General features: G+C 42.8%; 1 protein-coding gene across 1 annotated transcript; it reads right to left on the bottom strand.

Moving 5' to 3' along the window:
* Positions 1 to 1,665: 1,665 nt before the first annotated feature.
* On the bottom strand, positions 1,666 to 11,254 carry DRAM2 (DNA-damage regulated autophagy modulator 2). Its single transcript, XM_010293469.1, has 7 exons — positions 11,124 to 11,254; positions 10,357 to 10,424; positions 9,662 to 9,819; positions 6,980 to 7,139; positions 3,505 to 3,587; positions 2,426 to 2,518; positions 1,666 to 2,008 (listed from the first exon to the last, which is right to left on the bottom strand). Exons 1-7 carry the CDS (start codon positions 11,252 to 11,254, stop codon positions 1,901 to 1,903), a joined length of 801 nt encoding a protein of 266 aa, XP_010291771.1. The 3' UTR covers positions 1,666 to 1,900.
* Between the last annotated feature and the right edge of the window lie 311 nt (positions 11,255 to 11,565).

The raw sequence follows: 11,565 nt of genomic DNA, 5'->3' as shown, positions 1-11,565 counted from the left end.
CCTCCCTCCTTCCTAGCAGGGGTCAGGGCTCTGCAAACCCAAGGCAGTATGTTGCTGTCGTGACAATCTCCTGGTAAAGCCATTTGCCTGATGAGACTTAAGTGAGACATAGCGAAGGGGTTTCTGCTAGCTGAAGCATCATGTTTTCTAGGTTGTGGCAGTTAACCAGAAACTGGGGTTTGCGTATTGCATCATTAGAGAGCGTATAGCCAAGTGTGCAACTCTCCAGGGAGGCCCTGATTCCTAGGGATTATCAGCAGATAAAATATAATACTCAGTGAAATATTCCCAAAGCCATATAGCCCTTGGGGCCTTTGTGACCCCATGTTAATTGTATCCATTTGTCCTCTTACTCCACTGGCTTCAGTAGTTTGGCAGGTTTTTGGCTCCAAAGCTTGTTTTCACCATGTGAACTGTCTGAACTGGGCTGAACCAGGCTGCAAGTGCAAATAAAGCACAACTGCGATGGAGACACCCTATTGTAATCTGGGAGAATGACGTTGCCCAGGGCAGTTGCTGTGATTTCCAGGAGGCCTCCAGCTTAAATTCCTCTTCTGATCCTTTACCTGCCCCTCCAGGGAAGGGAAGGTGCCAGCATAAGCTATTTTGGTGTGGGAGGAAACACATGCCAGAGCTTATGTAGCTGTAGACTTGAGCAATAATTTAGGAAGGAAACTGAGCTATTCCTGCTAAATAGGGCTCAAAGGCAGCTGTTGATAATGTATTCTGTAGGTAATATATTCTATATTACTTTGCTATACTTTGGTAGAACTAGAGCAAATGTATATTTTCAAGGCTTCTGACTTCGTCTGGACATGACTATTGTGTGTGGGAGGTTGTCCCTATGAAAATGCTCAGTACCTGGCACACATCTGGAGTGTCTAGCATCGAAAGCCTTGTGGAGCTCAACCTCTGGAGCACCCTGAGAAGCTGCAAGATCAGGGTAGGGGCTGGCCACACCATGTAACAGCTCTTGGAGGCAGCAGGAGGAACAAGCAGCTGGCTTCTGGCTTGGACTCTCAGGGGAGTGCTAGGGACATCAAGGCTACCAGGACATGTGTTGCGCTATGCTCTGTGCTCGTTAAGAGTTTGTGCATCCCTGTCGAGCAAGTGGGACATGGGCTGCGTAGTCTAGTCTCCCTAGACGTGTGCAGTAGGGACACGCTGCATGTGGACTCCTGGATGAACCTGTCCATCAGCTCAAAAAACTGCCAAGAAGAGGGAGGGAAGGAAGAAGTTCAGAGCAGAGTGGTCTGACCTTGGACCAGCCTCCAGAGGTTGCTGTTCCTGCTGCTGCTCCTGTCACGCCTCCCCAGGAGCAAATGCGCAGCTGCCCTTCCAGCAAGAGGAGAGCTGGTCAAGCTATCGACAGTCTCCTGTCCTCTCGAGGAAGCTGTGGCGTTAAAGAGGGCTCTCCTTGTGGGTTGCTCAAAGGATGAGGTGGTGCTGGAGTCCTGCTCTGGCAGAGTATGCAGGTTGTGGGTCAGCCCCAGCTGCCCCAATGAGGGAGCCACAGGCGTGGAAGGATGAGGCTGGAGCCTGGCTCTAGGCTGGGGGGCTCTGTGCATCCAAAAGGACTTGGCCTGCACAACACTGGAGAGAGGAGGACAAGGGGCTGAGGGAGGTGAAGCTGGATGTGGTGGAAGTGATGAGGAGACACAACTCTTTAATAACCTTCATTTAATTCTGTCATGACATTGGCATGTGTGGAAATGTTACAGGCTTGTTTACAATACTGATAACATTTGCATTGCTGTGTGGGTTAATAGCGAAGCCCTTTATGTCAAGTACAATACAATCACTTCATAATTTTTTTATATAAAATAAATGCTTAGAAATTTCAACCATTATTGCTATTAAATTCCTGAGTAATGCTGAGAACATGTTCTCTCCACCTTCATTAGATGCTCCCTGCTATCAGCAGTGTCTGCTCATCAGTCGCAAAGCTATGTGGTGTGTTATAAAGAGTTTGTCCATGCAAGCTGACAACTGCACGCAGGGAAATTTTCTATGTGGGAAAAAGGAAAGAAAAATCAAGTTAGCAGGCTTGTTGCTGTCTCAGCATGGGCAATTTCAGTAGTTGGATGAAACACCAAAATGCAGATTGGCTCCAGAACCACAAGCCTGACTCCCAAGCTGTTCTCCTGGACTGACTCCATCGTTTGCCTTGTGATCCTAAAGCAAATGTCTGCTGTGACTGTGACAGATCTCGCAAGTGAAGCTGGTTAAAGCTAGCCTGATGCTGGAGTCTGTGTGTTAACGCAGTAGGGGCAAATCCTACTGAGGGAGAGAGCACTGCTTAATGCTCTTCGTGCTACAAGTTCTTCAGCCTTCATGACTGATAACAGAATGCAGCCCCTCTTGCACGGTGTCAGGCTGTTTAGAGCCTGGAGAAGCAGAGCACTTAATGTTAACTTCATTTTACCTGAAAGTCACGGATATAGGTGAGGAAAAAGCTGAGGAAGGACAATGCTAACGACCACTCCGAGACGGTACTGATGATGTGAGCTGTGTAGCCCTGTGTAAAAGTGAGGGGGGGGACAAAAAAACAACCATCAGTGTGAAAAGCTCCTCTTGAACCTGCAATGGTACAAAGATGGCTTGCACGTATGACATCCCGCATCCACAGCTATTCCCTCCGGAGAGCAAAATTTCTTGGCTTATCTGGATTCTCTAAGAATGAGGTGCTGAACTCAGCAGGAGAGTGAGAATGACCAGGAAAACATCTGCTCCACACAACTGGGATGACTCCCACTGGGAATTTAATAGCCAGCTGCAAAACCTGAAAGCTCAATCAGGAGCTTGGCGTGACCAACAGCAAAACTTTAAAAAAGTAGGGTTCAAGGCCCTCCTTTGGATGTAAGTAGACTTCTGAGAGGCTCCTTATGCTTTAAATAAAGGGAGCCCTCAAAATTAGCCTCAAAAAAAGCCCTTGAAAAGCCCTCAAAACCAGCCTGCATATTACCTCTAGCAGTGCCTGGAGAGGATATGGAGGTGCTAGGCAGAGCTGTTAAGACCTATATGCCCTTTGTCTGTTCCATTTGGGATCCCTCTGTGCCCAGCACTTATCACTTCAGTGGCAGCTCTGTCACTTGTATCCTTTGGCCTTTTTCTCCTCCTGACTCCACCAGATGCCCACACAGTAGAAGTCAGGAACTCTGCTTCACCGCAACCAGCTGGCATGTGAGATTTGTTATTTACAGTTACCATGTAACAGTGACTGGGAATCGCAGACCAGACAGGTTGGTAGTTTGACAACTTGTTGAGACAGTTCTACTGCCTGTGAGCAAGATTAATTTAAAATAACACTTGACGCTGCAAACGTTTTGCTCAGAGCAGCACTTTGGCAAGTAGCTGCATACTGGCTTAGCTGGTAAAGCTCACTTGTCCTCTCCCATCCCAAGTACGTGTACACAACTACAGTGAGCTCCCAGATGCATTTATCACTGGAAATAATATAGCTCGTTTTTGTTCTCTGTTTATTTTCTCCACTCAGTCACTTACTCTTTCCTGTGGGTCCCAGTGCAACTTCTGCACTATATTAGTTCCATAGAGGCCACTGTATAAGACAACTGAGGAAACAAACACTGTAAAGAAATATGTTAAGGAAGATTCAAGACCAAGAATGAGCAACCTGTAAATTTCACACTTGGCTCTGGATTGTGTCAAGCTGAGGCTGTAAGGAGATCTCTCTGTGTTTTCCACAAGGTCTTCTCAGCATAATGAACAGTAATGGTGACATGGACTCTTTCACATCATTCCCTTCAACCTGTAGGTTGTTCCAAATTACTAGTTACTGTCACATGGAAAGGTTAATACTAATCTAAATTGATTATCTTTGTTTTCTGTATGCTGTATCTTCTTATACCTCATTGATCAAACATAATGTCCTTATGAAAGCACTTAAACTACGATCAAATGGGAATACTTACTTAGCATTTTGAATTTTTTCTAGTGGTATTTTCCAGGCTAATAGTGTTGAGACTGCCTTTTCTGATTGCTTTTCAACTTCTCAGCCACCTGAGAAGAATCACTTGATATGTGGGTTACAGGTTGGAATGCTGTATCATTTGCAGCAGAGGGGGTTATTAGCTTTTCTGTTTCCCTTTTAGTTCACTCAAGGTTTGATAACTGCTTTGGTACAGCAGCCAAGGAAAAACCCCACATGACAATGATTCCTCATTTGATGAGACATCTGGGCCTCTTCTAGAGTGACTGAGATGTCCCTTTTTTAACATCTTACAGAGGGAAGGTATGCTACATCAGTGCTACTGCCTTTATAAATGAAGCTTGGAGCGTTAAGTTATAGATCTGATTTTCATAGAATTAAGATATTAACTTCTTCAATTGTTAATAAGATTAAATATCAAGAGTGTCCTGATGTGAAAGATTAATTTTGGTGGTGGACAAGGCTGAACTTACTGGCACAAACATGTCTTTGAAAACCCAGACTTCCAAAGATTATTAAAAAATTGATGTGAGTGGTCCAGGGAGCTCTGGTTACTGATCTGAATGCAAGATACCCAATTCTCTGCTAATTAAAATGTACTTAAAGGTAAGCTTTAGTTACCTCCCTGAGTTACTACTGCAATGGAAAGAATTTAATCAAAGTGACAAAAAAATAAATGGCTCCCATTCTCCCCTCGTTACAGAGTGGGTAATTAACTGCTTTGCTCTTTCTGTGTTGACAATTCTGCTGTTTCACTCCAGCAGAAGATCAGGAGTATTTTTATGGACTCATTTAGGTTGGAAAAGATCTTTTAAGATCACCGAGTCCCACAGTTAACCTAGTGCTGCCAAGTCTACTGCTAAACCCGCAAGCGCTACATTTCCACATCTTTTAAATACCTCCAGGCACGGTGACTCCACCACTTCCCTGGGCTTGACAACCATATTTCGGTGAAGAAATTTTTCCTAACATCCAATCTAAACCTCCCCTGGTGTACCTTGAGGCCATTTCCTCTTGTCCTATTGCTTGTTACTTGGAAGAAGGGATTGACACCCACATCGCTACAACCCCCTTTCAGGTAGTTGTAGAGAGTGATAAGGTCTCCCCTCAGCCTCCTCTTCTCCAGACTGAACACCCCCAGTTCCCTCAGCCGCTCCTCATCAGACTTGTGCTCCAGACCCCTCACCAGCTTCCTTGCCCTTCTCTGGACACGCTTCAGCACCTCAATGTCTTACCTGCTAGTGAGGGGCCCAAAACTGAACACAGTATTCGAGGTGCAGCCTCACCAGTGTACAGTGTACCAGAGTACAGGGGTACAATCACTTCCCGACTCCTGCTGGCCATGCTATGGCTGATACAAAATGTATGTTTCCTTCTGTCCTCCAATACCAGTTACACCATTTCACCTATGGCCACAGACTTCTCCTTGTTACCGTCTTTTCCCTTATTACATTATGAGCTGTTAATTTAGAAAAATACTCTTAACAATTTCCCTTTTCTTCCCCTTCCATACTTATATATGTATATATTATTTCTACAGCTTTACTTCCCTCTAATTTTGGTTAGACCACCTCTACAGATTTGGGGTTTGTGGGTTTTTGGCATCTGTAAAAGGCTTTTAACTTGCAGCAGATCATATTGTTCTGTTTTAGTCTTCCTCAATTGTATTTGGCTGTTCAGAGCTGAAAATCTTGTTTGTTGCTAGCACCAAAAATTTCTGCGAGTGAATTTCTTTCTCTAAGTCTCACAGATGACTTCCTTGCTCTGTGTCAAGTCTCCTCAGCAGGTAAGGGTCCTTCTTGCTTCTTTATAGATAACCAGCCTGTGCCCTGACTATCGCTTCTCATGTGACTAGTATAGATGATATAATCTTGCCGGTAGCAGAGACGGGAGACGCTCTGTTGCTGGTAAATGGGGTGTATGGTTTAGTATTGGTTTTGGCTGCCAGCCAGGAAATAAGTAGAATTAGTGGGCGTTAATTTGGTGGCGTTGATTTAGCTGCAGAAAGGAGAGCACTTAAGCAATGATTTTGCACTCATGTCTTTGGAATGTAAATTCGAAAGCTTTAGTGTTGTAGTCCTGTTTGACACCAAACTGAGTCATAATTTTCAAATCACAACGTTCAGGTCCATCGGGGTGAGTAGAGGAACTGCTGTGGTTCAGATTCCTGATTGTTAAATGACCCTGGACAGCAAAAAGGCCTCTCTTTCTGGGTGGGTTTGAAAAAATTTTACAGAAAAAATTTCTGTAAAACCCACAGCTGCTTCCAGCACTCAGAATGAAAAGTTAAGGGAGATGATGGATTCCAGAGCCAAGAGAAGGTTGTAGGGAATGCTGGTCAGAAATGTCTTGTCTTTTGAACTATAGGATGGGCAGGGGAGGAGATCAGAGGTCAGATGTCTCTTCTGACTCAACCTTGGCATTACGCTTCAGAATTGTCTCTCTGACAAATGCCAGCACTTTAAAGCTGCTCTGGGAGCCGGCTGGCACAGTGCAGCACTGCTGTGCATGGTTAGGTTAGTAGTATTTTTCTCTTGTGCTACATTCTAGACTTCTCTTTTAGTTGTATCCAACTATAAAACTTGCTGCAGCATTCCTGTCACCAGGGAACACTTTTATGGCTTTTTTCCCCCCATTAAAACCACCCATCTCTTAAGTACGCTTCCCTTTCTCCTCACCTTTCATAACCTGTGTCAGACCTCTCTGTGATGAGCTCTTATTTTGCCATTTTCAGTCTCTGGGGTGCAGAACGAAAGGAGAAGTGAAAGGGTGGTAACCATCCCTCTTGCCCTTTTTTGTTATCCAGTGACTCACTTGTGGGCTTAACCTGATGGTTCCCTCTTCTCCTGAAGTTCCCAGGTTGCAATACAGAATATGAATAGATAGCACGATACAAGCTGTACATGTAAAGATGACAGGCCTCCTGTGGCACAGCCTTTCACACTAGTAGCTTAAATTAATGTAGATGCAAATACTGTCATTTGTGAAGGCTGCTCTGTTTTGTGGTGACGCTGCACAGCAAAAGGATACTGCTCACAATGCTTGAACAACACCAGAGTAACAGGGTCAGACGGATCCAAAAGATGTCTTTGCTGTGAACTTCTGGCTGCATCAGGTAGGATAGGATGGTCTGAACCAGCATATAAATGGCCCCTACTCCAAATGTCAGGCAGGCTCCAACCACGTGTATGTAGTACAGTAAAGAAAGCACTGCTTGTATGGAACCTGGTTTCATTTTAAACTCTCAGAACAATTTTCTGCTGTAAACCTTTGTCACTCCACCCACTCAATTACCTTCTCACATCCCAAGCTAAGCGGTTCTGGAACGTGCTAGTACTTAGGAGATTTTCCTTGGAAACCCCATACAGACTTAGCTGGAAGCGAGCACCTACCAGGCCTCTGCATTGCTGCTTTTGTTAAGTTCTTGTGGCTAAGTTACAGGTCACAGCTACATCTTAACTACAGGAATTTGTAAAAGCTGTTCTCATTAGCCATAATGGACAGTAATACAGAGACTGGATGAAGGAATCCCTGCAGCTGGGCAGGTAATGAGTGACAACAGGCTATCTACTGAGCATTTCTATCTCAGGAATCTGTACATCTATGAAAGATAATGCAACACAGGATAAACACGACACAGTTCTAGTAACCAAAATGGGATTAAAAATAATGAGGTTTAGTGCTTCTCTGAATTACTCTAGTTTGAATAAGCCTTGTTTGTCAAATTAGTATCTTTGAATACTCAGAGGGACCAAGGTTGAATCAAGAAGTAATACTTCTTAACATAAAAATAGGAGAATCAACTGTCAAATAGTAAAAATCACTAAAACTAGAAGTTATTCCAAGAAAAACAACCCAACTTAAAATTTATGTCCTGAAAAATCATGTTGTGTTCAGTCCTTTCCTCTCATCCCTGGCTAAGCACAGTACCCAAAGACAGAAACTAGAAAGTGTTATCTTTAACACTAACTATATCAGTGTTATCTGACTATGTCGGTTGTGCAGTGCAAGGCCTGGCAGCCTCCCTTGCACTCCAGTCGTGCAGGTGATCTTTTATGCCCTAAAGCATGAGACTGTGTATTTTACTGAGTAACTATTAAGATCAGGAATTGGAGTCACCCTTTCCTCACAACCTCCATGTGCACTTTACGTGCACAAATGAATTTCAAGTGTTGCATCCCCAGCATAACAGAGGTGGGAATTTATATTTAAACAGTGAATAACCAAGTTGCAAAGGCGTGTGCTCCAAAATCATGTACTGTTCAGCGATGAGGCGGCATCAGAGAGAAATCTTTGTCCTGTATGAGAGGAAGTCATAGCCACAGCTAGAATAAAGCAATAGTACTGGCTGAACAGCATGAATTAAATCTCCCATGAGGATAAGCCCTGTGCTACTGCTTTGATTCCCAGCAGTGAGAGCTGTCTGAAGCCCTCTGCGTGATGGCTGTTCTCATATCCCCTTTGTTCATCTCTGTGTATTTTCACACCTCAGTTGTCTTCAGTAACTAGTGGATTCCAGGGGACTTTAGGTCCTTTTGCCTCTAGGGTGGCCCTCAACCAGTCCTCAGCATCACTTGGATGTGTGATCTTCCAATTTTTATCTTGCTCAAGTGTTACACAGACTAGTTAACAAATTAACATGCACTTTCTATATTTTGATTATTTTGAAATCTACAGAAAGTAGATATACCCTCTCTTGACCAGTGCTGGAGGGAAATCATGGAGTTGAACACAGCCTGGAGGCTTTCACTTGGTGAGTGTGGTAGGGGAGGTTGTGAGCTTAGGGCATAACTAGGGTTCTAGAAAAAAGTAGATTGAGGCCTCCACAAGAAAAACAACCACCCCTAAATGAGTGTGCTGAGGTTTCTAAGACAGGGGCTGCTGAAGCACTTGGAGAGCTGTGCCAGGGGAAAAGGAGAGGGGAAAAAGGTGGAGCTTTACAGGAGCTTTTCCTCTTTGCTCTTCCCTGGCCCTAATCCAGCAGGAGACCAAGGTGACACTGCAGCCTCTAGTGGCTGAAGGCACTGCTACAGACCCCGAAAAACCCAGCTGCTACTTAATATGTGGCTGGCAAATGCACAACTGTCTTGCATGTAACAGCCAATGATGCAGAATGTGGTCCTGCTGATGGTGCGACATGTGAGAATATCAGATTTTAGAAAAACAAAGTATTGAGGAGGGGGAAAAATAGAGACATTGGGAGGGAGAAATTCAAAAGCTGGTTGGCACTGCAGTATTTTCAAGAACTGCGCAGGTTTGAAGGGAAACATACCTAAGAAGGTAGATTTTTCAGAGCTGGACTTCTTGTGGGCTTGGGTGTGTTTATTGGCTTTACTTCTTGTTCTAACAATTTTTGACTATTTAACACTTGATTCTCTTCAGTCAAAATACAATAGAGTTGTGGTCTTTTAACCTGAAAGCTAGTGCTTTCAAGTCTCCTATAAGGAGATGCAAGATGAATTTGCTTTCTGCAAAAGTTACAGGTTTCTTAATGTTTTGGACTTTCATGAATGGCTGCTCACAAGTCCCAGTGGATAAAGCAAATAAGAAATGAGTGAGAAATTCTAAACCAAATCTTATCTTTTTAATGGTTTTCTGTAGGGAATTAAAAAAAAAACAGGTTTGCCCTAAAAAGTTTTGCTTTCAGTAAAATCCCCATTTTATCAAGTATCTCGGTAAACAAACACACAACTCCAGACAGCTTCAGAACATTGCAAGCAAAGCACAAACCTGGAAATTTGCAATAATGCAAAGTCCAAAACAGCTCATCAATCCTAGTGTAAGGCCAATCTTATTAAGCTTGATGATCTTGGATTTTTCTGGATTCAAAGCGTAAACTTGTTTATAACGGACATACATGGTAGCCATACCTGTAAATGAAGAACGCAAATGCAGTAAGATTTTCAGCTGACGAGTAGACTGTCCTTTTTTAACTGGGAAGATGCAATTATTTAAAATACAAAAACTGTCTGATGGTACACTGAAATAGGAAAATTGAGAATCTGGAAGTCAAAACTGAAATAATACAATGGTAAACAAAGCAACTTACTAGATTTTTCTGATCTCTTTCATTTGAAAGACACACTAGGTTGTTTTTCCCCCTCTCCATAATCGCAGCACAAATTAGGTGACTACCTTGAATTTGCATTTCTATTTCTTTTACTAGTCTGTTGTGGTTTTTTAAATGCATTTTGGCATTCTGGAGTCTGCAATTGTCATGCTGGCTTTGTAGATAACATCCCTGACATACACTTTGCTTAAAAGAGTTAAGATTGATTGCTTAGAATTTAGTTTTTGACTGAGAATTATAGGCTGATTAATGATCTGAATAAGGAAATTAAATCATTTAAAGCTGTGTGCCTTCCAGAGCTGCCTGCCGTTCACAAAGGACAGCTTTCTATACTCACCCAAGAAAGCCGAAATATTTAACATGATCCCAAATAAGCATCTTTCAGGTGGTATTGTCCCTGTATCACTGGAAGAGATAAATGGAGTGATACGTATCTATCTATACTCAAAATACTTGCAACACAACTTTACGTATTTCAGTCTACAAAGGAACCATAAGAAACAGGTTTGTGAAAAAACCCTCCCAGATATTTTTCACTGAATTTTTCATTACTTAAACTATATTGTGCTAGTTTCTAGGACTGTAGAAATAAGCATGGCAGAGACATACTATCATTAGAACAAGGAATGAATATACTTGGTATAACTATTCCTTTTATATTGATCTTGATTCCATAAAAGGTGAATAAAGAATATTGAAACTGGAAAAATGAAGAACCTGGAAAGCCAAAAGACCAAAACTAAGGTCATATGTACAGCCCTGATGCAATGCATTTGGGAACATAGATTCTAGTATGGATTTACTGGTGCAACAAAACCTAGTGACAGCAAGACACTTTACTCTGAACAGAGGGTTGGACATGCACCCCCAGTTTTCTTGTTCATCGTCATTTTAAGCATATATTCAGAGACCCACAGCTTAAAGGTTAGACTTTTGCACAAAAATAGACAGCTTTAAATAGTTACACACAAATAACTATAAACAGCTAGTAACTTTAGCACTGGAGCTGTTAGGTAAGAACTTCTGTTTAAAGTTTGGAGTTGGGGAAGAATTCACGAGTGAGAGGCCAATTCAGTACTATGATACAGTATGAACAGTACTGACCTGATGTAGGGCACCAAAGGGTCGACGTGGTGTAGGACGATTGCAGTAATGTAGGAAAACACAAAAGATGCAGCTGACCAAACAACCAAAGCCACAGGCAAGAAAGAGAGGCCTTGCTGAAACCACCACATTTCAGTGCTGACTTCTAACTCCAAACACTGTGAGGAATCAAATACAAAGATTTACTACGATTTCTCAAAGGTTTTGCTTTTCTTGAGGCAAGCTGCCTTAAACACAGCAATTTGATATTGCTCTCAGTCCTGTCCGGCAAACCCAGAGTGAACATTTGACTTCACGGCACAGAAGCAATCATAAATAAGCAGAAGTAACATCTGGAAATGTTCATTCTGAAGTTCTTAGAAGATCCTGAGAAAAGAAATGCATAGTGTCACAGCATTTGTTGCTGCCAAAAGAAAGTCAAATGGGTCACTGTGAATAACTG

The sequence above is a fragment of the Phaethon lepturus genome, unplaced genomic scaffold (assembly GCF_000687285.1).
Source record: "Phaethon lepturus isolate BGI_N335 unplaced genomic scaffold, ASM68728v1 scaffold12248, whole genome shotgun sequence".
Lineage (NCBI taxonomy): Eukaryota > Metazoa > Chordata > Aves > Phaethontiformes > Phaethontidae > Phaethon > Phaethon lepturus.
This window is presented reverse-complemented; position numbering and strand designations above follow the sequence as displayed.